This window comes from Artemia sp. Qi Xiang Cuo, chromosome 14, assembly GCF_049724085.1.
Source record: "Artemia sp. Qi Xiang Cuo chromosome 14, ASM4972408v1, whole genome shotgun sequence".
Lineage (NCBI taxonomy): Eukaryota > Metazoa > Arthropoda > Branchiopoda > Anostraca > Artemiidae > Artemia > Artemia sp. Qi Xiang Cuo.
In genome coordinates this window covers 58,733,776-58,761,271 of record NC_142807.1, presented here as the reverse complement: position 1 = coordinate 58,761,271, position 27,496 = coordinate 58,733,776, and the positions used below count along the sequence as shown (strand labels likewise).

At 35.1% G+C, this 27,496-nt stretch overlaps 1 protein-coding gene across 1 annotated transcript in view; it reads left to right on the top strand.

Moving 5' to 3' along the window:
- Positions 1 to 27,496, top strand: part of LOC148944699 (ubiquitin-protein ligase E3C) — a 103,553-nt gene that overhangs the window by 69,585 nt on the left and 6,472 nt on the right. Inside the window, exons 11-15 of the mRNA XM_089100233.1 lie at positions 2,729 to 2,959; positions 10,861 to 11,105; positions 14,917 to 15,129; positions 20,159 to 20,287; positions 23,676 to 23,802. Of these exons, the coding sequence (XP_088956359.1) occupies positions 2,729 to 2,959; positions 10,861 to 11,105; positions 14,917 to 15,129; positions 20,159 to 20,287; positions 23,676 to 23,802 (945 nt within the window). The remainder of the gene's footprint in view (positions 1 to 2,728; positions 2,960 to 10,860; positions 11,106 to 14,916; positions 15,130 to 20,158; positions 20,288 to 23,675; positions 23,803 to 27,496) is intronic.

Sequence of the window (27,496 nt, the reverse complement as noted above, 5' to 3'; positions counted from 1 at the left end):
TACCTTTGTTCTAGCCTGTTTACTGGGATGGCTTTCCAATTCAGAGGAAGGGTAGCTTTAACAATGCCATATATCAGTACAAATTTTACAGTGACTGTAAGTTTTCTACAGTAAGTTTTCTAAGAGAAGCATAATCACATCCATGGAGATGCCATGTATACAAACAATGACAAGAATGTCATATTTTCACTTTTCAAAGCTTCCATCTATCGTTTTCTAAAATTTCCCATTAAAATTTAGTAAGGTTTTGCTTAAATTCTTTTAAAGTTTAAATGGTTAGCAAATACTGGTTACTTTTGGTACTTTTAGTTTCTCAAAAGGTATGGCAGTCCTGTTCTGTTCCTGCATGGGAGTCATTTAATTGCTGATTTAAGAGGGAACGGAGTTTCATTAATTTGGTGACTTAGTTTTTTTTAAAATAAAACATTAAAAATTGAAAAAAAAAAAAAAAAAAAAAAAAAACAACCAATTATTAGCAAAGTCACCATGAAACGTTGACAAACCAGAGCAATTTTTGGTAATGTTTTTATTGCTTTACAGAGTGCTGTGTATGGTATATTATTGACAGGCATCTGATTACAGGCAGTACAACTTAATTTTTATAACTCTAAAGGGTCAGTGGCAGTATTTCTGCTTTTTCTGCAACTGTTTTGCTGAGTGGTTTTGCCCGAGGATAATCAAAACTTCAACTTTACTATCTACTGAAAGTAAAGCTTCTAGCTTTGTTCTAGCCTGTTTGCTGGGATTGCTTCTTAATTCAGAGAAATAGTAGCTTTAACATGTTGTTATTCTAATACGCCATTTCAAAGAGTTGGCCTCTCTTAGCACAGTTGAAGAGCCGGAATTGTGTCTGTACATGGGAGAAAAGCTGATACCACTACATCTTATCATGAAAAACATGGGGTTAGTATTAGTAAATTCAATAGGATTAATCTACTGCATTAGTGGTTGTGATACAGTGAGCCTTTTCTATTTAAAAGGGAATCAAACTTTGGTTGGTGCTGCAGAAAAATCTGTAATGACAGGGCTCATGGTAAATATTTATTCCATAGTTCAATGCAACATCTCAAATCTGCCAAAATATGAGGAAGACATTACTAAACTATGTCAAAAAGTGGTGCTTGGGTGTATGGTAGAAAAGCCAGTGAATCCCTAACATTGAACAATCCGCAAGTGCATTCATTCCAAAGAAAAGAAAGATGTGAAGTGTTTGCCTCCTATGGAAAACTCTTTTAAATATCACATAAAACGTGCCCTTCTACAGTGGTCTCTCATTATAAGGCAATAGTCTTAAGCTATTTGTGCATGATTCACTGGATTTTGGCTGAGCTTTTAGCGAGTCTGAAGGAGTGGTGGTTCCTGTAATCACCACTTTGCTACAATAGGAGGCAAACTTAAGATTTTTGGCTACTTTATGGGGGAAAATTTTGAAATAAGTCACTGAAAAGTGTATTTTCTTATATTTGCCCCTTAGTAACCTATTTTAGCCAGCAAATAATCAAATTAAAAAGTAGCATTATGTAACATTATTAGTAACATTAATAAATAATCAAATTAAAATATAAAAAGTAATCAATTAAAAAGTAACATTATCTCATGAAGAAGCTTAGTTTTCTAGTTTAGCCTCAGTCATTACCCTGACAGGGTACAAAGGTCAAAGGGTACAAAGGTAAACTTCACGAATACTGACCAAAGCAACACCTATTGTTATGCTTTGTTGGGTGGCATTTTTTTTGTCTGCTAAAGTCAGTGATCGGATGAGCTCATTTGCATCCAGTTATTTCTATTCTGCCATGCTTTGGCACTCTGATTACCATATTCGTTTAGACAAAATTAATGAAACATTACCTTCGTTAATTTTTCATCAGTTAAAGCATAAAGTGTCATGCCAGTGCTGGCGGTCACGGGTCCTGACAGATTCGTGATCAGCAGGGTCAAAATGACCATAATCCGTTCTCCAACAATTTGTACCTTTTACGACATGGGGGGGGGGGGGTCAAGATTTTTGCACTTGGTGCCTGGACTATAACTTGTTATCATCATTCCCACGATATCCCATTATATCAACACGTCACTGGTAAATGAATTATGATTTATCAGTTCTGATACGTTGTTGCATATTTTGTAAATGTTCTATGCATCTGAACAAAACAGTGAAGCAAAGCAATATGAAATGAAAACTTTCCCTTAAAATTTTTCTGATGTTGTCATCAGTGTATCTTGAAATGTGTTGCTGCCAATTTTACTGTCACTCAGGGAAACTACAAATCACACTTTTTTTCTCAATTCGTTTTCTTTTTATTGCTATTTAGTTTTAAGTTTTCTTATTTTTCACAGATAAAGCTATTAGACTTTTGTTTTCTTTCATTTTTGTTGTATTTTCTCCATTTTCATCACTGTTTTTTTTCTAAGGCAAAAGAACACAATTTCCACCCCTTCATGGTTATTCAGGTTGTTGCATAAAAGATTTAATTGTAAACAAATAAATTAAGATGCTAGACTTCTTCAATTAGCCTATTACCCATTTATGACATTTTATTGCAATATTTTGATATGTAATAGTGGTGAACACACATCCTCCACCCCACCCCACCTTATTTAAAGGTCCTGGTTTGGTATCTAACCAAGATGTCTGCGAAAATCTCATTTGATTGTTGACGAGAAAGATATTCAGTTTAATCTGGTGGGTCCATATTAGAATTTGTATTTATTTTTTTATATGTTTTAGGTAACGGTCCTCCTCTCAGCGTTCGAGAGTCAAGAGCAAATGCCATTCTGCACGAAGCCCCTTTTCTGTTTAGCTTCACTAGCCGAGTGAAGCTTTTCCAATCGCTCATAGGTCAAGATAAAGAGGTATCTCAAGCTATGTCAGAATTTCTACCTCAGGGAAATGTTTTTGTTCGTATTCGAAGATCCTATTTATACGAAGATGCTTTTGATAATTTGTCTTTAGAAAATGGTAAGAAAAATCCTATACTTATTTGCAGCTGGTAAGGACTCCCAGTCTTTTCCAGGTCTATGGTCCTATGTATGAGTCTTATAAGATGATCTAACTCTCCGTACAACACTTTGCTTAAATACTTTGTCGTGTATGCACCATATTGGATAATGGTACAAAAAATCATTGGTAGAACCATACCAAGAAATTTCTTGCAGAATGACTCCCAGATATTCTTCCTTGCACCCTTGGGAGTACGTCCAAATCTGGCTGGATCGATCTGGCTGGATCGGGCTGCCAAAATTTGGCCGCACGGCTGGTACCCCAGCTAAGTTAGGGATCATTTAATGAGCTCTTTAATTAGATAGTGCATTAAAATCAGAACGTACTGAAGCACATCAAGAGAAAGAGAAAAGCGAAAATTTTCACCCGCAAAACCTAGCTTTTTGAACCCATGGGTATTATATTACAAAAAAAAAGAAATAAAAAAAAGGAATTACCAGCGAAAAAAACAACAACAAAGGTCCTTTTATTAAATATGTGACAAAGATGTAGGGATAAAATTGGTTTTACATTCTTAAAATAAGATAAGTTAAAAAAAAAAATAACTATCACAAGCCAGGGTGGGCGGAATTCGTATTTCGAAGTAAAAAACAAAAGCAAAAACAGAATTACATCCAAAAAGGTTTAAAAACAATCATACACGTATAACTGGCGAAAAAAAAATACACCGTCATTCTATCAAAATTGTCAAAAAAAAACAACAACAACAACCAAATAAATGAAAAATTATGAATATGTATACAGGTCATGTCATGTAAAAAAATTAAAACAAATAAAACTAGTAAATTAAAAAGGGTCATTAAAAGCATAGAAGGGAGGAGAAAAGCGAATATAAAATAAATAACAAGCCGTAAATTAGTTGGATGTTTCGTTATTTTTTTTTCGTAATATAAAAGACAATTGTTTTTTGTATCATGAAGTCAAGCATCGACAAAGTGTACAAGATAGTAGCATTATGTGAGACGGTCCGAGGTGGGTGAGGTTTGGGTGGGGACTGTTTTATGGGGAAAATGTTTTCCATGTGAGGGTTTTGTAATGCATTTTTGAAAAACGGAGACATAACTTGAGACAAGCTGAGGCAAAAGTTAAAGGTCCAATAAAGAAAAATGTAATTTTACAAATGCAGCACTTCTAATTTAAGGTCCATTTGGACGTCATGACATCAAGAAAAGGCTCAAATTTTCTGCGTTTAGAAGACAAGTGACAGTGAGAATCTATATATAGAAGCCTGCCGCGTGCCCCATACCTTTGTTAAAAAAACAAAGGTTCGGTGATATGTATTTCATAATGATGAAAGATAAGCCGAGGTGTAACGAACCAAACAAATTGAAAATGATAGCGATAATTGTTGGGTTTTGAATTTTGACATGGATAAGCTCATCAACACCTACGATACTTATAAAAATCTAAAATATGGACTCGATAAATCGTTCGAAGAAAAAGAAGTTTTTGTCCCACCATATGAACAATTATAAGAAACAAAGGTTTGGCGATACGTATTTCATAATGACAAAAGACAAGCCAATGCAAAAGAAGAAGTTTTAGTCCCAGCACCTGAACAACTGAAAAGAAACAAAGGTGGTCGTCAATACCTTCCACACCTTGTAAAATCAAAAACCTGGACTAGATAAATCGTTGGAAAAAAGTTTTTGTCCCACAACCTGAATAATTGAAAGAAACAAAGGTTCGGCGATATTCAACTAATTCTCAATTTCATAATTATCCTACTACGCATCGTTCAGACTTTTCGTGCGAAATTCGCCCGACATCGAGAGCGGGATTCAGCATCCGTCACATTGGCCCAAAAATCTGGAACTCAATTCCTGCATCAGTTCGAGAATGTAGCAACAAGCGACATTTTCTAAGACTGGTGAAGAAATATCTTATGACATGCTAAGCATTTTGTTCATCAGGATTTTCTTTTTCGTTGTTGTAAAATTTAGTTAGAAAATGGCTGTGTATTTTCGTTGGCAATATTTTCAGCGCTAAAGTATGCCACCAGGCATGTGCGCTGTTTTGTGACATTTATTTGTGTACGTGTTATAAACAAAAATATTCTACTCTACTCTAAGATAGCCTGTTAAACGTAGTTGAAAGGTCCGGAAATTATGTCTTTGAGGATGACAGCCCTCAGGGAAAGGGTTGTAAGTTGTGCCCTGAGGGCATATAAGGCTTATATAGAAAGGGTGATCGCATAAACTTCGGAGGGGGCTCATTGGATTGGTAATAAGAATTTCTAGTGCCATTTTTAATATTCAGAGTGATCGAAGGGTGGATAACGCCCTACACACCTCGTATTTTACCAAAGGCAAAAAAATTTTTTTTTTTTGATAGCCATTTGTTGCCGTAGAAACTTTGAAAAGGCTCATTCTATTGGAAATTGAAGGGGTTAGTGGGGAACTGATCCCCCTCACATGCCCACCATTTCTTCAATCACATCCAATCAAAACTTTAAGATAGTCATTTTGTTCAGCATAGTTAAAAGGTCCAGAAATTATGTCTTGAGGATGATAACCTCCCCGTCGCCCTCGGGGCAAGGGTTCTAAGTTATGCCCTGGGGACATTTAAGGTTTTCATAGAAAGGGTTGTCGTATGAACTTCGGAGGTGCTCACTGGATTTGTAAATCCAGCTGAATTTTTAAGATTTAAAGTAATCGAAGGGCGGATACCCCCCTTCCCCCACACCTCGACCAATAAATGGCCATTTGTAGATGGCCATTTATTGTCATTGAAAATTCAAAAAAGGTTCATTCGATTCTAAATCGAAAGGGCCTTATTTAATAGTCAAAAGTGATTGGAGGGCAACAAGCCCCCCCCCCCCCATGTCGATCAATTCCCTTTTCACATCTAATCAAAATTTTAAGATAGCCATTTTTCTCAGTGTAGTTGAAAGGTCTGGAAATTATTTCTTTGAGGATGACCCCCCCCCCCCAATAGCCCTCAGTGCAAGGGTTATAGGCTATGCCTCGAGGCAAATGGTTCCGATAAAAATTTTGAGATAACCATTTGTCCAAAGAAAGTCCAAAGATCATATAATAAGGCCTTTGGATTTGACAAAATCCCCCAGAGTCTGGGGATAAGGGTTGTATGTTGTGCCCCAGGGAAATATAAGGTTCTTATGGAAGGGGTGTTCGTTTGAACTTTAGAAGAGGTTCATTTGGCTTGGAATGTCTAATTCTAGTTCCATTTTATGAGTCAAACATGATGGAGATTAACTAGCTCCCCTTCCTGGCATCCTTTTCTCCCTAAACGTTTTTAATCAAAAATTAGAGATGCCCATATTGCTACCAATACCTCAAAAACTACATAGCAACGTCTTTAGGGTGGACACAATCCCCCAGAGCCCATGGGCAAGGGTTATAAACTATGCCCAGGGCATATAGCCCAGTGCTTGTTTTAGCACTTTTGAGGAGTGGGGTAAACCCATTCATTTTTGCCTCCCTGTGGCAATGGTACCAAAACTCTTCCATACGTTTCCGCGTGCAAAATCTTTATAGCAACCGAATTTCCGTGCGTCGTGGAGCAAAACAGGGCTCAGTGTTAAGTCCTGCAATATTTAACAATGCCATCCGCTGCGCAACCCGCAGAATACCGCATTTTCTTATCGAGCCATCCATTGACGCAAGTCATTCGTCTGCTGTCTGATAATTTGCAATCACTGCAGGCTGCTGTGAACAGCCTTTATGCCGGGTTGTCTAACATTGGGCTGTCAGTCGCTTCTGCTAAAACTGAATTTATCGTTTTTGGTTGTCATCACCCTCCCGATTCAAAAATTCAGGTTGGCCCTGATTCAATTTCTGCCCCTGCTTCACTCAAGTACCTTGTACCTTGGCATTCGGGACCTGAATTCGAACAACAAGGTCATTAACTATAAATGTGTTGAGAGAGAAGTTGAGAAAGTCCTATGGACGTTTTTCTAGAGTTAAAGGTCAATTTGAAAAAAAAAAAACCACTTGATCAGGTTTATAACTCGTTTTTCGCTCCCCATGTATTTTTCCTGGTGCCATTATGGAAATTTTTTACCACGTCTGAACGTCAACAAATTCAGTCTGTCTTTTTCAAATTTTGTAAATATTTTCTTCGTGTTCCTATTTGGTCTCGTAACAGTTATATCTCCAAACGTTACGTAAATTTCTTTTTCCATACTCCTCTAACTGCATTTTTTGTATGTATAGAGGGTTCAAATAAATTATTATTATTATTATTATATAAGGTTTTCATGGAACGGGTAGTTGTATAAGCGTTCGATCGGATGGAGCTCATTTGATTGAAAGTCGGAAGTTTTAGCGCCCTTTTTAAGAGTCAAAAGTGAATAGAGGGGCTTCACCCCCCCCCCCCCAAGCCTATCATTCCCCGAAACGTATCCGATCGAAATTTTAAGGGGAATATTTTGTTCAACATAGTTGAAAGGTTCTTTACTGGGTATGTCAACCTCCCCACAGTCCTCAGGACAAGGGCTGTAAGTTAGGCAATTCGTTCATTGTTTACACATAATATATGTTATTGAGAAAGGTATGCATGTTTGAACTTTACTTTCCAAGAAGACGAAAGGTATTCAGGTGAGTCTTTCAGAGAATGTTGAGGCGATTGTTGAACTAAATCAAAACGTGTTATATGTATACGGGTTGTCAAAAGGGTACAATACAGGAATAACTGAGTGTATTAATTTGAAATATTCAGGAAATGATAAGGTAGATGATCAAAAAGGTAATATTTGCTTGCTATCAATATTACTACAACTACCAATACTACTACTACCACACTACTCCATTTAGAGTATTAAGGGGAAATTTGAACTAAATCAAAAGACGCTATGTGCATGCACATTGTCAAAATAGAGAAATTCATGAATAGATTTAGGTATTAAGTTGAAACTTCCAGAGAATACTAAAAGGGGAAGATCATCTCACCAAAATGCAATATGTGCACACTACTGCTAATGCTACTTTTACTGCTACATCTACTACTACTACTACTTCTTCTATTGCAACTACTTGTAGGGCTAAGAGCATAGAGATCAAGATTTTAAAAAAGTATATAAACATACAGGTTATCAAAAGGACGCATCGGCAATGGCATATCCATGGCGAATGGTGTTACGTTGAAACGTCAAGGGCTCGTTGACAGGGATGTTCAACTGACCAAAAGTGAATAGGTTAGTACTACTGCTGCTAGTATTACTACTGCTATTCAATACTATTACTAGTAATATCAATACTACTACTGTGACCCACTGTGACTACTATTACAACTATTAAATTTTGAGGGAGAAGATGAACTGAATTAGAGCACGCCCTCTGTATGCAGGTTGTCAAAAGTGCGTAACATCGATATCTTAGGAACAGCTTAGTATGTCAAGTTGAAGCTAACAGGGCTTGTTGTGAGGGATGTTGAACTAACCAAAAGGAAATATTTACATCCTAATTCTACTGCTTCTACTTATACTACTGCTACTGTTACTATTATTACTACATCTATTACTACTACTGACACTAAAGCTTGGGCTACTACAATTAATTCTACATGTACTACTACTACTTCTATTAAAAATAAAGATATTAATGAAAGATCTTAAGCCGAACTGGCCAGCCATGATAAAAACCAACAAAGAAAAAAATATAAAAAAAAAAAAAAAAAACGAGACTGTGGCCAGAAGCGGCTAATTGTTGCCCGTACAATTGTTTTGTTTGTTTGTTGTTTTTTTTTAGATTTTTCTCTTTGTTGGTTTTTGTAAAGATATTAAGGTAAAAATTTTGGAATATATAGAAACTGTATGGAACTAAATCAAAACACACTATGCCCGCACAGGTTGTCAAGCGGACGCATCAGGAATTCTTCAGGAATAGTTGACGGTATGCATTAAGCTGAAACTTTCAGCGTGTGTTGAAGGGGATGTTGAAGAAACCAAAGGTGCTAACCGTTTACTGCTACAGCTATTGTTACTTTGCAAGCTAAGGGTATTAAGGTGAAGCTTTTAAGGAATACTTAGGTAATAAAGTGAGGAATGAAGAAGATTGGTGGTTTTTCAATGAAACAGGCCTAGAATCATATGGCTTCATAGAGAAAATATTATGTGGACTTTCAGAAAGGTGACAAAGCAATATCTGAAAAACAACTTATATTATTAATTTAGACCTTTAGAGTTAAGTTATGGGGGATTTTGAACTAGCCAGAAAGCACTATATGAATACTTTTAATACTGCCACTACAGTTAATGTAACTAATGACGCTAAAGGTATTAAGACGAAACTTTTAGGGAACGTTTAGGAGTTTCAATTAAAGGAAAAAACTGTATACATACAGGTTTTCAAATGGGCATATAAGCAATATCATAGGCATTACCGCTCTATAATAACTAGAAATAACATTGAAACTTTTAAAGGAGCTAATTCAATTCAAAATTAAAAGTTCTGGTGCCCATTTTAAGAGTAGCAAGAGATTGAAGAGCAAGCAGGCCTTCTCTCAAGCCCATTCATTTTCCAAACACATTCAGTCAAAATTTTGAGACAGCCATTTTGTTCAGCATAGAAGAACGATCGAGCAAGTATATCTTTAGGGATATTAGGCATGTCTACCCACCGCAAATATGCAATTGAACCATTATGCTTTAAAACTAAATGTTGCTGGAAACGAAATCAAAAGCTATTGTATTCATGTTTGGCAATAAGACATTTCAGCAATATATCAAGAACGACTGATGGTACTAAGTTGAAACTTTCGGGGCTACAACTATTACTACTTCTACTCTAACAATTTAACTATATTAAAAGAGTGTAAGTATATCCAGGTTGTCAAAGAGCATAGACAGAATTTTTTGGGAATGATATTAAGTTTATTTTCAGGTCAACTTCAGAAGCTATAAAATGTAATTAAAAAATACTGTTTGTGTCAGAATTGAAAGTTGTTGAAGAAGTTTCTTCAGCATACAAATAGCAACCCATACTATGGATTCTTATAGAAAAAAACTGAAAAGATATAAAATATTATTTTTTCCATGAAAAAGACTATGTCAATAAAAAACGAACAACAATTAATTTAAAAAACTTTTTCCACGAGACAAGTTTTTCAAAGAAAAGTAATGAGTCAAACTCAAAACAAGCAAAAATTAACAAGAGTAGGGCTGATAACCCGTATGCCTTCTTGACCAGAACACAAGTTGCGCTTTACTAAAACGTTTGAAATGTTTTAACTTTTCTTATTTCATAAATAAAAAATTATCAATACTTTAAGTAATAAATATAAGTATATGTCAATTAAACTGACGATCCACGTTGTTTTTTTGTTTTTTTTCAATAAAGCGCAAATTGTGCTTTGGTCTTGAGAAAGCATGGGGGTTATTAACCCTACTCGGGCTAATTTTGCTCGTTTTGAGTTTGACTTGGCTATTAATTGTAATTTCTGTTCGTTTCGAGTTTCATTTATTTATTGATAGTGATTTGTGGTAGTTTTAGGCTTGGAAGATTATTTGACTATATTTTTCCTCATTCTTGGCTTAATGAATGGCTTTTTAATTTTTTTAAATTTAATGGCTTTTTAATTGGCTTTTTAATTCTTGGCTCTTTAATTTTCTTTGAAAAGCTTGGTTTTTGGAGAAAGTTTAAAAATTAATTTGAAGAAAAAAAAAATGATGTAGCAGTTGTTTTAGGAAGAGCTGAATTAAATATTTGAAGTGACACAGGAATGATTATGTGTTCTAACTAATGATATCCCCGTCTGTAAGCTTGTCCAATATCATTGGTTCAATTACTACTAAGTCATTATTGGTAATGGGTAAATCCGGAAATCCATACAAGCTTTATGAAATATTTTTTTGTACAGGCTATATATTATTATATTTTTATATATTATTATATTTTTAGTGCCGAACATCAAAAAGAGATTACGCGTTCAGTTAATAAATTTCACCGGACTTGATGAGGCAGGAATTGACGGAGGAGGTATTTTACGTGAATTCACCTCAGAATTGCTGAAGACTGCCTTTGATCCGAATCGAGGATTTTTCAAAATGTCGGAAGATAACATGCTCTACCCAAATCCGAATGTGAACCTTATTGTTGAAGATTTTCCAAAGCACTATTTTTTCATTGGACGAATGCTTGGAAAGGTTATTTTCTTACTATTTTTGATATATATTTTTTACTTTTCGGAAAAATAATTTTTCTTAATGTCTACTGAACCATTTTTCCTGGTAAGAGCTCTCCCTTACACCCTCTCTCACCCTGTGTGCGAATAGTAACTGAAAATTAAATGAAAAGTTTTTAAAGAAACTTTGTAGGGTGAAACAATTTGGCATTGCCACTGAATAGAAAATAGTAACTAATGGTAACTAACGGTAAGAAAATGCTAAATGGTAAGGATTGGCTAAATATCAATTTGTAGTTTCTAAAATAGTCTTCTTTTTTTTTACGATTTCAAACAACGGCCTGAAATTCTTTGAAAATGGTGGTAGAAGGAAGTAAAAGGTAAGCCAATCTTATGAACTGTCTTGGCCGAAAACTGTTAATCGAAGGTTATAAGCCATCATGGATAACACTGTGTGTCCATTTTTTTTTTTTTTTTTTTTTTTTTTTTTTTTTTTAGCTCGGCTGCACTTATTGAAGCAATCGTCAATACCGAAGAGGACTCATTTGACTGGTAAATTAAAAGTTCTAGGGCCTGTTTTAAATAGGAAAATAGATTTTGCTACAGGAAAGTGCCATTTTCGATCATTTTCCCCTAAAAAAACAGCGATTTGGGCCCGAGATATCGACTGGTGAAAATTCTGATATTGCCGCCATGGTCAAAAACCCTTAACTAGAGGTTTGCAGTTCATCAATTGGTTGTAGCAGTTACTGCAACCTATTGACCGGGATTCGATGCGTATAAGTGGCATAATGTGATATCTTCTAAATTGTACCATAGAATAATGATGCATTATATCCTGTTAATGACCTTATGGGTAAGCAACTTACTTAATGTATAGTTTATAGCAAATTGAAAATCAGAAAAAATAAAAGTCAAATTAAATTTTTTCGGAAAGTAAAGAGCACAATTGAAAATTAAGACGAACAAAACTATCGGTTTTAAGCTTATGCAGCAAACATCAGTAAAACGAGCGAAATAAACTGAATGGTTAATTTTACCTTTACTAGTGACATCATGCAAAACTAGCACTGTACTGGAAATCAAAGCCGTATCCAGGTGGGGTACCCGGTTTGAACCCCCCCCCCCCCCGAATTTTTTGACGGAGTTGAAAACTAGTCTAAAAAATACCCATCTCGAGGATGTTACACAAAGTCCACGTGAAAAATCGGGTAAAAACCCTCCCGAACAAAAATCCTGGATCCGCTCTTGCTGGAAATACACAACTTTTTTTTTTTTTTTTTTTTTTTTTTTTGAGGAAACAAAACTAACTTCAGAATATTTTTACAGTAGAAAGATAGAGCATTTTAGGATGCTTTATATGCTTTAAATTTGGTGGGATTTCTAATATTATAATTGTATACCTTTCTTAAATTCCCCAAAGGATTTTTTTTTTAAATACCCGTTTATACCCTATAAATTTGGAGTTAGTTGATATAAACCCTAAAATATAAAATTAAAAGCTTGTATACCCATGTCTTTCAGCAGAGAATGGGCTTTAAAATTAAGGCGTGGATGAGGGTATTTTGATTGAATTCCGTGAAATAAGCCAAACCCAATGCAAAACTAATTATTGGAATTCAAATGGACAATTAAAATTGATAATATCCCCCCCTCCCCCTTAGAAATGGACTCCTGCTTATGATGGGACATTTATGTAGCCAAAATATAGCCTAAATGTGATATTGTAATGTTGAACCGAGCGCATGTAAATTAAAAAAAACAATGGAATATGATGATAGAAAATAAAACCCCACATGATAATTGTTCCCCCCCCCCCTTCCGTTTTTCTTATCTATATGACACCAAGTATTAATGCTGGACATCGTTATTACAACTCTTTTTTGGGGGGGGTGGGGACATCGCTATATATATATATATATATATATATATATATATATATATATATATATATATATATATATATATATATATATATATATATATATATATATATATATATATAATGTTCCTTCCTCTTTGGATTTGTATGATTTTTAATGATTCCAATTTTATAGTCTCATTTGTTTAAGAACACCAAGCAAAACCACATTAGTGAGTAGTTAGAGCTTAGTCTTTTAAGAAAAAACTAAAGTATAAGAACAATGGTTATAATTTAATTATTTCTATTGACCGCGTAAAAAGAAGCTGAGAGTAAAATTGATTCAATTTTTTATGTTGAAAAATTAAAAGCAATAATTGCTAACATAATGAACTGCCCCTGAAACCAATGGCTTAAGGGGCAAACAAACACGGATTAAAGAATGCTCAAAATACTTTTCAAGCCAATGGTGCAACAAGGACCTGAAGGAAGAAACCATAAGGTATATCTTCCCTCTGAAACAAGCGGTTTTATGACGATCTTACTGCTGTAACTTGCACAAAAAGAACAAAATGCTGATATCATTGGATTCATTAGTTACAGATCTATCCATTCACCAAGCCAGAATTATGATATTACTTAGACTTTTTCTTTGGGAACATTCTGAACTTACTCAAAAAACAGGGAAACGGTTCTTTTTCCAACGATTTTAATTAATCTTCAACGTATTTTAAATCTAAAAAACCATCTAAACCAAATTTCAAAAATATAATTCGGCAGATGGATAGAATTGAATGTCATTTACGGAATGATATCAAAATTGTCTTCTTTCTTTGATATACAAAAATCGTAGAAAAGTAGAAAAATAGTATTCTAAAAATTACACAGTGAACATAATCCTTAAGGACCTTAAACAGGACCTTAAGGAATCCAACAAAATTTGTGTCCCTTTTCTAGCAAATTCTGAATGCGCCAGCTAAAGTTTATCCCTCAAAGGGATCAAGTAAAAGACAGATTTGACTGGTTTGCTCAGTATAATAATAATAATAATCTGTATTTAAAAGCCAATTAAAGCCATATACAAAAAGACAAATACTAAAGAAAAATTACACTTCATTTGACATCCTTCCCATCAATACAAAATTTCCTACTGCCACAATATAACGGGGAATCCTAGACCGCATTAACTCACAAAGCAGCCTATCTTCCCCTTCCTGGATAATTAATCCCCTAAAATGAGAGAGTTGCTTACACCGGAGGAGGAAATGGCCCAACCCATAATCATTTTCCCCACATCTCGAGCAACTACACCCGGCCTCCGGACCTTCCCTCATTTTCCTTACAACCTTAGCATAAATTGGAAGACAGTTATCTCGAATCTGAATCCAAATTCTCAGATATTTAATGGGCAATCCCAGCTTGAAATAAAACTCCTGACCAAAATTCTCTTTTACAGATTAGACCAAAATCTCTCTTTTATATTAGAGTCCAGTGGCCTTTGACGCCATTTTGTAATGACATCCTAGTAAAATAGATTAAAATTCTACAAATACATCTATAAAAATCAACAAGTGATATAATCGTATATCTACAATGCTGCATCTAACACGACTAAGATACAACAGTTATATCTTAAGACTCACAAAGCTGATAAATAAATTCCCTGGAAATAAGGATCAGTGCTAAACAAGGAAACATTACAGTTAAAAATCAGTGAAAACTATAATTGTATTCGTTAAAACTAGTCTTAATCAGTTTTTTTTCTATACGACTCTTCTAGTTCCAACTGATTTAAGCAGCTTTTACAGTATCGGGTTTTTACAGGTTTTTACAGTGTTTGTTCATTTTATAGGTATTTAAATGTGAAATTTCTCTCTTTCTCTCTTCTCCCCCGTTTTTGTCTCTCTTTCATTCTATTGTAAATTATATCTTCAGTTGTTCCCATACTTAAGAAGTAAGTTATTTTTTTCAGGCTCTGTTTGAAAACTTATTGGTTGAGCTACCCTTAGCTGACTTTTTCCTGTCCAAACTTCTTGGTCGATCCTCAAGCTCTGATATTAACAGCCTGGCATCTTTAGATCCCACCTTACACAGGAACCTCCTTTACCTCAGAGACTACAAAGGGGACGTATCCGAGCTAGAATTAGATTTTACTATTGTTACACAAGAATTTGGTGACACAAGGGTAAGTGTAAAGATTACTTGTAATAATATGATAAAAGGGTTTGAAAATTAAAAAGAATTTGAAAAGAAGAATTTGGTGACACAAGGATAAGTGTAAAGATTACAGTAATAGGCCTAAAATGATAAAAGGGATTGAAAATTAAAAAAAAGAACCTCTTTTACCTCAGAGACTACAAAGGAGACGTATCCGAGCTAGAATTAGATTTTTACTATTGTTACACAAGAATTTGGTGACACAAGGGTAAGTGTCAAGATTACTTTTAATAATATGATAAAAGGGGTTGAAAATTAAAAAGAATTTGAAAAGAAGAATTTGGTGACACAAGGATAAGTGTAAAGATTACAGTAATAGGCCTAACATGATAAAAGGGATTGAAAATTATAAAAAGAACCTCCTTTACCTCAGAGACTACAAAGGGGACGTATCCGAGCTAGAATTAGATTTTACTATTGTTACACAAGAATTTGGTGACACAAGGGTAAGTGTAAAGATTACTTGTAATAATATGATAAAAGGGTTTGAAAATTAAAAAGAATTTGAAAAGAAGAATTTGGTGACACAAGGATAAGTGTAAAGATTACAGTAATAGGCCTAATATGATAAAAGGGATTGAAAATTTAAAAAAGAACCTCCTTTACCTCAGAGACTACAAAGGGGACGTATCCGAGCTAGAATTAGATTTTACTATTGTTACACAAGAATTTGGTGACACAAGAGTAGGTGTAAAGATTACTTGTAATAATATGATAAAAGGGTTTGAAAATTAAAAAGAATTTGAAAAGAAGAATTTGGTGATACAAGGACAAGTGTAAAGATTACAGTAATAGGCCTAATATGATAAAAGGGATTGAAAATTAAAAAAAGAACCTCCTTTACCTCAGAGACTACAAAGGAGACGTATCCGAGCTTGAATTAGATTTTACTATTGTTACACAAGAATTTGGTGACACAAGGGTAAGTGTAAAGATTACTTGTAATAATATGATAAAAGGGTTTGAAAATTAAAAAGAATTTGAAAAGAAGAATTTGGTGACACAAGGATAAGTGTAAAGATTACAGTAATAGGCCTAATATGATAAAAGGGATTGAAAATTAAAAAAAGAACCTTCTTTACCTCAGAGACTACAAAGGAGACGTATCCGAGCTACAATTAGATTTTACTGTTGTTACACAACAATTTGGTGTACCCAGGATTTTTTTTTCGGAGAGGGTTTTACTTAAACAAAATTTTCGGGGGGGGGGGGAGGTTTACACAAAAAAATCTCAAAAAACGTATACAACATTTTTTATATTCATTTTTAAGTTTTTAAGGGTCAGACAGACATTTTTTTGGGAGGGGGAGTTCAACCCCCCCCCCCTCTTGGTACGGCCTTGGGTAAGTGTAAAGATTACTTGTAATAATATGATAAAAGGGTTTGAAATTAAAAAAAGAAAGTTGTGTACCATCTACTCTGGCTCTTCGGTTCGAAATTAGTATAAATTAAACTATTATAATTGTATATTATTACCAAATGAAGTATAATTAGGCAAATAGATAGTAAACTAATATAGCACAACTAAACTTGGTTTAACTGCAAAGAAAATTAAAAATAACAAAATGAAAGCACCATAAATAATAGTGCTATCCACTTGTTAACTTTTTTTTCTTTCTTATGTTTTCTTTCTCTTTTTCTTATATTCCTACTTTTCTTTCTTTCATATATTTTTCTTGCTTTGCTAAACTTTTCTTTCTTACAAATCCTATTTCTTTCTTTCTTTCTTTCTTGTTTCTTTTATTTCTTTCACGTTTAATCCAAACTGCCTTTCTGAATTATTTTGTGAATTAAATTGTCCAACCTAAACGCGTTTTAGGTGTAAATGTTGTCAGATACCAGCTTCCAAAGATCGGGCTTCTAACTTGGGTAAACTCAAAATTTGATGTAAAATACACCCCACTGCCCCCCCCCCCCCCGCCCTCTGTATATATCTGCACTTCGCACCATTATAAAGTTGTTACCTGGCCTCACGTGAATCAGTGGCCTATATTGAATTCCTGAAGCTGAAAAATTTCACTTAGGTCAGAGAGAGCTTTATCTACTATTAATGGTTTCGCGGGAGAGTTATTTAACGTTAAGATAGATGTGAGCTTCTCATTAAAAAGGGATAGTAATATCCTTTTAAAAGCACGTCGTTCATGGGTTAGGTGATAATTTTTTCTTAGTATTCTGAAACTAGAAGCAAAGAAATCAAAAATGAAAACAAAATGAAATAAAAAACTGGTGATGAATTGTAAGATCTCTTTTTTCGTATATCTGAAATAAATACATTTATATTATATTCGCCGCCTCTTGGCCAGTATACGCCTCTTTGGCTAGTATATATATATTTTTCGTAGCACACTTCTTTAAAAGTTTTTTTTTAGTTCATTTGAACTTAATCGTTATGACTTTGAGGAAGACCGTATTACAGCTTTTTTATTCTAACAGCGAGGATCAAGAAGAACATTCTTTTATTGTAAAATCTATATTAAACATCGTAAATGCAATAAATGTTTAAATAATTTAAGTACTTACTTACTTAATCCTCGTGCCGGGGTGGCGTTGAGAGCGTCGTCAGCTTTCTCCATGTGGGGCGGTCGGCAGTAGGGGCCTCTGTATCAGACAGCAAAATTCCAGCTTGGTCCAGGAAATTCTCGAGACTTTCGCTCTACCGGAACTCGGGTCTTCCTCTTGGACGCTTCCAGCCACTACTGGTTGGTTCAAAGTCGTAAATAATCCGAGTCGGAATGTCGGTAGGTAATTGAAAAAGATGTTTCAAACAACGAAGTGTCCGCTCGACAACCGACAAAAGTTTATAATTAAGTAGAAGTTGAAGGTTAACTTATACATTCACTTGTAAAGGCGCTTCTTTTTTATTTTTGATTGAAAAAAAAAACATGTGGAAGTAAAGAGCAAAGTTGAAACTTAAAGCGAGCAAAATCGACGCCTCGCCAATTATACAAGATATGTCTACACCAAGGCCCCATCCAGGCCAGTGGGGGGGGGGGGTAGGATGTTTTAACATTCCCGACAACCAAGTTTGACAAAGATGACTGGAAAGTTATGCTTCGTAGGCCGTCGTTGCTGACGTCTGTCCTTAATTTAAATAGTAGTAAACAAATGCAAATAATATATATATATATATATATATATATATATATATATATATATATATATATATATATATATTGTCAAAAAATAAATATGTGTTTGGTTCAATGGAGACCAGGTTTGACTCCCGTCTCCGTCTGGAATGTGAAAATGAAATGCGAAAATATGTACTTTTTCGCAATTTGAAACATTTTTTTTTAATAAAATTTTTGTTTAAATAGTTTTCCCACAGTCCTGCTACCCCTCTGTTTTCTTCTAACTGAAATTACTAATAAGACCTGAAAAAGCCACATTTTGTATTTATTCCCCTTTTTCACGTTTACTAGGAACTACCAGTGTGCGGTACGCGGTACGCGTCTGCCCGTGTATGAAGTTGTGTTTCATTTTCCTCTTCGTTTTATTCTTCCTTCTCAGAATTGTTCATTCCTAAAGTAAGTAGGGTAGATCTCAAGGAGGGATACCAAAGACTAAATTAGCTCCGCTCATTTGATGGTAAACTGAAAACCTAGATTTGAGTTGTCTACTGAGCTTAAAAACCCTTTGATGGGCTGAAAATTCTCGGTTATCATTGTTCATCACACACAGGCTGATCTTAAGGATGACCACCAAAGATTCTATTCGCCCAAAGACTCCGTTAGGATAGCGTCATTCATATGATCGTATGATACATCTTTCTAATGAGCTCAAAAGAAATTCTTGCTCATCATTGTTCAACACAAACGTGTCTGGTTTTAGGGAGGGGCTCAAGAGACTCAAAGATTCGTTTGATAATAGCCCAAAAACACAGACAATGTCATTTCCTGATGAGTTTCAAATCCCTTCATTTATCCCTTCATAATTCCTTTACAAATCCCTTCATATAGCTCGTAGTTTGAGCATCAGTTAAATCAGATTAATAAATGTTGATCTCCTCCTTATTTTCCTCTTCATCATCTCCCGTCTTGTAGTTTTTACGATTAATTTATGCAATTAAAGGCAAACTTTTCACACTAAATATGGAAAATAGAAATTTTTTTAAAGAAATCAAATAAAAATTGTAAGGAGCAACATTAAAACTTAAAACGAACAGAAATTATTACGTATATAAGGGGGATCGCCCCTCGTCAATACCTCGCTCTTTACGCCCAAGTCCCAATTCTTAAGAATGACTCCTGAATCACAAAGGCCTCCTGGTTAGAATAAATAGCTCTTTTAAAAGTACAAAAAAAACTTTAGCGTAAAGAGCAAGGTATTGACGAGGAGGTGACCCCCCTCATATACGTAAAAATTTCTGTTGGTTTTAAGTTTTAATGTTGCTCCTTACTTTCATTTAAAAAAAAACCTGTTTTTATTTTATTTCTGATAGTTTTTAAAATAATGCTGGGAAATCTGGCTCCCTCTCCATGGAAAAATCCTCCAAAATTGATATTTTGGGGCTCTTTTTCAAAAATTGGCAAAATTTTCTCAGGCTCCTAATTTTTGATGGGTACCATTAAATTTGATGATTTTTACGTATTTTGAATAAGCATCAACATTCGATTCTTTTGATGTATCTATAGTTATCAAGACTCTGTTTTTAGAGTTTCAGTTTTTATTGAGCCGCATTACTTCTTACTTACAGTTCGTTACCACGAACTGTTCGAAATTTATTTCTTCCCATTATTGCTGTAACATACAATGCTGTTTTTTTTCTGCGGGGGGGGGGTGGATGGATGGGGGGCATAATTATAACCATCCTAGTTACATTGTATTAAAGGTACCAAGTTCATTTCAGTTTTTACATTGAACCTGCTCCTCATCTCAATCCTTATCATTATGTTTCAAGCTGGTTTTGATTTCATTTTTACTGTTGCTGAATATTACTCTTTATTATTAGTAGTATATATTTCAATTGTTATTTTATGTCTTTTTGTTCCTTGTAGACGGTAGAACTCAAACCTGGTGGATCTTCTATATCTGTGACGTCAGCCAATAGGATTGAATATATATACTTAGTGGCGGATTACAAACTGAACAAACAGATTCAACTGCAATGTGCTGCTTTTAGACAAGTTAGTGTTTGTTTCTTTTATTTTTTTCCTGCTTTTTCTGGACTATCCAAATTTACATAATTGGTAAGTGTCAGTAACACTCTGTCAGTCGCTAATCTGAAAACAATGTCAGTTCGTTTTGGAGACTCACAAGAAAGCATACGTTTTTTTTATACCAGAAGCCTAAAGGCAAGCGAATACATCTTGTAATAGAAATTGCATTCGATCAGTAAGGTTTTCTTAAAAGATTACGATTTTATACTTGGTCTGGTAAGTATACCTTGTTTGGTCTCAAAACTAAGGAACGAGCTGAAACAGTTTTTTTTTTCCGGGAGAGGGTTGAAGGGATTCCAAATTTTGTGTTTAGGAAAGGAGATTCTTTTTTTATTATCCTATACGACCAGTATAAATTATCAGTCATACACCACTCATACTCAAAATTCTTTTACATAGACGAAATTTCTCCTGCTTCCGTGGAGGATAGACTACCCCTTTTTGCCTTTTACATTTTTTTTTTTTTTTATTCCTACTTCCATAGACTAATTCATCGATACGTCCCATCATCGATACTCTACTTTGTATGAATGGAGGGGTTCCATTCTACCTAGTATGTCTGTAGTGAAAGAGTGCCTAGATAGCCAGGGCATTTTTTACAGATGAGCAGCCTGCATCCCTAGAATATTTCTACTAAATTTACATTAGGATGGGATGACATTAAAAAAAAAATACTAAGTTCCTTTGAGATTTCTTGGAAGTTGGCCAGAACAGAAGGTTTGAACAGCGTGAGAGGAAGAAAATTGCTAGCCAGTGAGCGGCTCTCAGGTGTCATAACGCTTTAACAAGCTTATAGTATAGTAGTTGGGCTCTTTTTTTAATGCCTTATTTATCTTTTCCAGCAATTTTTTCTTTGTATAAGTAATTTTGTATAAAATCCAATACATAACCAGTTTTATTCCAGTCTAGAAGCAAGACCCGGAAATTGGTTTTATTCCAGTCTAGAAGCAAGACCCGGAAATTGGTGTGTCATGTATTTTTGAAATCATTAAGCAATTAGACTTTATCGTCTCAATAAAATAACTGGATAATTACTCGATCGTTATCTCGATAGTTGATGATGATTATCTCGAAAAAGCCAAAGATCCACGGCAACCAACCGAGTGATTTTGACCTACCTACATAATTGCATGTGTCCGTAACTCACATGTGTCCGTAAGCCACAGATCCACGGCATCCAACCGAAAGCTTTTGACCTACCTACATAATTGCACGTGTCCGTAACTCACCATGTGTCCGTAAGCAACAGATACACGGCACCCAACCGAACGCTTTTGACCTACCTACATAATTGCACGTGTCCGTAACTCACAAGTGTCCGTAAGCAACAGATACAGGGCAACCAACCGAATGATTTTGACCTACCTACATAATTGCATGTGTCCCTAACTCACACCTCTAACGACAGTCATGCGACGGTATACGTCGGGTACCTAAAGCCAGGCGAGTATTTATCATTATACAGCCAGTCTGATGGCTGTTGTTAAGCTTGTCTGATGGCTGGGGTATTAAGTTGAAATTGTAAGTGATTTTTTTTCTTTCGGGGGGAGGGGCTTCGAATTTTATACTAGAGCGAAGGAGGCCACTTTTATTTATTTGTTAGTGTGCCAGTTGGTGGTTTACTAATGGTATCTACTTCGGGGAAAAAATTAGATGGCACTTTACAATGGTATATACCTCGTGGATTTCAGTAGACTTTTCATGTAAGCATGAAAAGTTTCATGTAAGCTGGGAGCCCTCCAGCCCATCCATCCTCTAAATACAGAAGTTTACGATGTTTGCTGTAATTTTTCATATAATCTGATCCTTCATTCCATTTTTTAGTTTGTGCTCCTTTCCAAAAATACCTCCCTTGATGCAGGTACAGTTTAGTTTCGGGCAATTTTCCCTTAAACTTGTGTGGATCTGTCGAACAAAAAAGTCCCAACAGTTAAATAACTGTGTATTTTAAAGCTGTGGAGTGGCAATAATAAGTTTTAGCTAATTTTTAGCTTCCCTAATTATAAAAATACTGCTAATTTTTCAAGGAAGCAATTCTAGAAGGAACCCTAAGACATTTCTGTGTCCGAAGAAGTAGCATCGATGTCTTGGATATGTCCTCATGATGTAGAACAATTGTGAGGTTAAAAATAGTTTTAGCCAATAGCCTGCGAGTAGGATGAAAAACGGAGGCCCGGATTAGGCTTGACTTACTTGACTTAAGTCCCGTCCGGCCTTTGTGGCTGTATATGTGTGCTTTTTCTCTTCTGAGCAAACGATGAATGTGGTGATGTTAGTTTGATCAATATGGCGCTAGGCGAAGTAGCTGGGGGAGGTTATGGGCCGGGAAGTTGTTGGTCCATCTCTTACGAGATCAGCCTCGGGGCGTGATTAGGCTAGGATAAGATTATTCAAGAGGATGTGGCACCTTAAAGGATCACCCTATCTCGTCGATTGTGAGCTTTTAACGTATTTGCGACCAAATTATCCAGAATTGATTGGGCGGTCCTGCTATAACAGGTTGAGCTTGGAAAAGGGACCTGAATATTCGACAGAGAACTAAAAACTGAAACCTACTTTCCCCGAAGTCGTTGGAACTTCTGGAAATAGAGATATGCAGTTCTATTACAACTTACAACATCAGAAAGTGAAAAGTTTAGTCGATTAAAGGGAGCAGAATTTTCTTTTTAAAGTTCGGGAATGGACTGTCGAAAAATATTCTAGCATACCTGCTAGGAAAACACTAAAAATCGCCTCAAAGAAATTATTATTTGAACAGTTTTCCCGCTCTAGAAGTTCCCTGTACTGCTATCCGCTTTGATTGACTCGCTTGTCGACAAAAGGAACATAAACTGCATTGTCTTTTTAATCAAATTTCACATTCAAACCACACATTCTCGACAACTCTAAAATGGCTAGTCCACTGGGAAAATTCACTAAAGCTTTGTATTTGTGACGGTCAGCTGACGTTGAAGCTGTTAAAATGATAATTAGGTAATGTGATCTCTTAAGAATAGCCTAAAACCCTTGTATAATTTTGGAAGATGAAAAAACTTAAGCGTTGCAGAGGAGTAGTGTCAACCAGTGTGTCACCACAATTCTAGTCAAGGTTAGTTAATACTGCGGCATGTTTCTTTTTGCATTTGCGAGATTTATTTATCGGCTTTTATCGACTTGATCCGGTTCAGTAATTCGACTTCTTTGAGTAGATCGACTTGAACCGGTTTTATCGACTTGATTTTTAGTTATTTTAGTGTAATTTTCAGTGTAAGATTCAGGTTTAAAATAAATACAGTGCCTTATATAAAATAGATTCTGTCTTGATTCAGTTCTTAAGTAAAGTTTGTGTTACATTTCTTTAAAATTCCTTTTAAAGGGACTTGCTGACGTGATATCATTAAGTTGGCTTCGAATGTTTAATTACAAAGAATTACATGTATTGATATCGGGAGCAGAAGTACCAATTGATATTCAAGATCTTAAGAGGCACACGACGTATTCAGGTAAGGTCTCTTGTTTTGCCCTGATTGCAAACCAGTTTTGGGGAGGTCTTTATACCCACGCCTTGTATGCAGGTATGCCCAGGGGCATACCTGCATACAGGTATGCCCCTAGGCATTGAACACAATACTTACTTATTTCCGGATATGATGTAGTTTAATACAGAAATTTTTAAATTGTAATCAATTAAAAAAAAACAAGTTTTTTTTAACTGAAAGTAAGGACCGACATTAAAAGTTAAAACGAACAGAAATTATTCCGTGTATGAAAGGGACTGTCCCCTCCTCAACGCCTCACTCTTTACGCTAAAGTTTTATATTGTTTTAAAAAATAGACTTGTGAGAAAGAGTCTAACTTTAGCGTAAAGAGCGAGGCGTTAAGGAGGGGACAGCCCCTTTCATATACAGAATGCTTTCTGTTTGTCTTAAGTTTTGATGTTGCTCCTTACTTTCAGTTCAAAAACTTGTTGTTTTTTTATTTAATTTCTGATCGTTTTTTAAATAATGCTGGGAAATCCGATGCCCCCTTCATAGCAATGTCCCTTCCCCCATGGAAAGATCCTCCCAAATAACCCCTGACCCACGCACCCCTCACTACCAGAAAAAAACCCTGAAAACTTCTGTATATTTCCCAATAACCAATACTATATCTAAACATTGGGTAAAGTTCATAACTTGCAGTCCTCCCCCCGGGGACTTTGGGGGATTAAGTCATCCTAAAAGACATAGTTATTATATTTTCGACCATGCTGAACAAAATGGCTATCTCAAAATTTTGATCGGGTGATTTTGGGGAAAAAATGAGCGCAGGAGGGGGCTTAGTTACCCTCCATTTCTTGTCACTAAAAAGAGAACAAGAAATTTTAATTTCCGTTCAAATGAGCCCTCCCGCGATATTCTAGGACAACTGGGTCGATACGATCACGCCTGAAAAAAACAAAAAAAAATAAAATTAACACGCATCTGTGACCTTTCTTCTGGCAAAGATACAAAATTCCACATTTTTGCAGATAGGAGCTTGAAACCTCTACAGTAAGGTTCTCTGATATGCTGAATCTGATGGTGTGATTTTCATTAAGGTTGTATAACGTTTAAGGGATGTTTCCCCCTTTTTCGAAAATCAGGCAAGTTTTCTCAGGTGCGTAACTTTTGATGGGTAGGACTAAACTTGATGAAACTTATATATTTGACATCAGCATTAAACTCTGATTCTTTTGATGCAACTTTCAGTTTTTTAGAGTTTCGGTTACTATTGAGCCGGGTCGCCCCTTACTTACAGTTCATTACCGCGAACTGTTTGATAATAAATGCCCTTAAAAAAATTATACATCCATGAAATTATAATTCTACAATTATCTGTCAAATATCTTTTTTTTTTCCTGGCAAATAATTGAATAATTTATAACATCTGTAAATATCTTGCTTTGCAATGGAAAATTTTGGGATAAATTGTATATCTTAAAATTTGAAGGAGTTCAACCACACCCCCTCCCCCTTTCCCTGCATTGGTTGTACGTTGTATCTGTGAATGTGTTATGCTGCTAAAACAAATAAAATAGCAAAGAAAAGTTTGGCGTACATCCCGTGCATCAATGTATTTTCTCAAAGAGGAAGTAATTCATTTAGTCACACTTCCTCGTCCCTTGCTCTTTGCGCTAAAGTCTTAAAGTTTTTGTTTTCCTTTTAAATACCTTTCATTCAAATTTAGCCGCCCTTGTGTTTCAGAAGTCATTCTTAAAGAACTGGGGCAAAAAATCCAACTCTAGCATAACGAGTGGGGGATGAGGAAAGGGTAACCCGCGTCATATACGGAATAACTTTTTGCTCGTTTTAAGTTTCAGTGTTGTTCTAAAAAACTTTTTTTTATTTAATCTCTGACCATTTATCAAATCACGCAGGAAATCCCCTCCCCCATGCTTAAAATCTCCCGTGGAAAATCTCCCCCAAGGGCTGTGGGGGTCATGTTATCCCCAGAGGCATAGTTATTGGACCTTTCAACTATGCTGAACCAAATAGCTTTCTCAGAATTTTCTCGGACGTCTTTGGAAAAAAGTGTAGGAGTGTGATCACCCCTGAAAAAAAGAAACACTCATTCACGATCTTTCTTCTGGCAAAAAAAACGCAAAATTCCTTTTTTTGAATGGTGTGATTTTCATGAATATCATTAGACTTTTTGGCCATATTTCCCCCTTTTTCGAAATTCAGGCAATTTTTTTCCGACTCATAGGGTTGGGTGAATAATGTTTTAAATTAATGAATTTTTATTTGGAATCAGCATAAAAAGACAGTTTTTTTTATATATTAATTGTTATCGATTTTTTTTTTTAGTTTTGGTTAATATGTTTCTCCTTCATTACCATGAACTGTTTGATTAGAACAGCTCTATTCCAAATATTTTCTACCTGGGATTTTATAGCAATCTGTAGTGCTCCTTTTCGTCTGCGAAGAGGAAACAGTGCTCACGGAATCCCTTAATTTTAAGAATATTGAACTTTCCCAAAAATTTATTTTCTTATGAATAGGGTATTTTACAACGTCACAAAATATTTAAATAGAAATCTTCAATTAATTAAATACAGTTCAAATCCCTTCGATTTAGATGTATCTAATTTTCATCAAAATGTATCGTTTCAGAAAAAATTATTTACAACGCCATAAATTATTTGGTTAAAATCCATGGAATTCTCGAGTAGAGTTTGTAAGCGCTACATTTAGAAGTCGATGGCAAAAAGTTTGTGATTTGCCCGAAATTCTAAAAATGGAGATGGTAATGAAGAATATGAGAGGATATTTTGTTTCGTGTTTGGAATTGTATTATCTTTATATAATAAATGATTTCAAAAAAACTGGTATAAACTTCAAAATTTTCCTATGTATTCTAGGTTTGGCTGTCAGTCCTGTTTTATTGATTGGTCATGGCTTGGAATTTGTTAGATTTCTCGTTTGTGAATTATTCTTGTTCAAAGCACAGTATTTGATAAAAATATCCATATAACTTCAAACTGGACTAACAAGAAATACTTGAAGCTATCCCTATATTTATTATCACTGAATATTATTATTATTATTATTAAATACAACTACGATTATATTCTTTTAAAAAACCATCAAATTGGAGATTCTAATGTTCTTGATGTTCTAACCTCCTTAACGAGACCGGAAATAATGAGTTGGGACAGAGAGGGGAGGAGACAAAAAGAAAATTGTACTTTTTGGCTCTGATTGAACTGAAATTTCAATAGTAGAAAGACCTCCGATAATGAAAACCAAAATTAAAATTTAATTTTTATAAGATTCTGGGGGGAGGGAGATGGGTAAGGCAGCTTAGCGTAAATGGTAAAACTGTAAATATTCTTATTCCAAAAAACTGCATTTGCTTTCCCATGTAACTGGCCTAACAGGGAATAATGGAAGTTAATCCTTGTTTTTGTTATTATTAAATATGATAATAATGATATCCTTTGTACAGCATATTTATATTTAAGACTCTGGTGTTCATGATGTTCTGACTTTCACAGGAGGAGGTTCTTCCTCTCTCATCCTCCTCTCGCTTTTTTCTTCTTTTGTCAATCTTCTCTGTCTTTTTGTTTTTTGAGCGGATAAACTACATGTTATCTTAAGGGCTAGGCACACGTAGCTGATTTCGGGAATCGATTTCAGCAAGGGTGTATTCCACGTCGACTGATTCTAATTAATG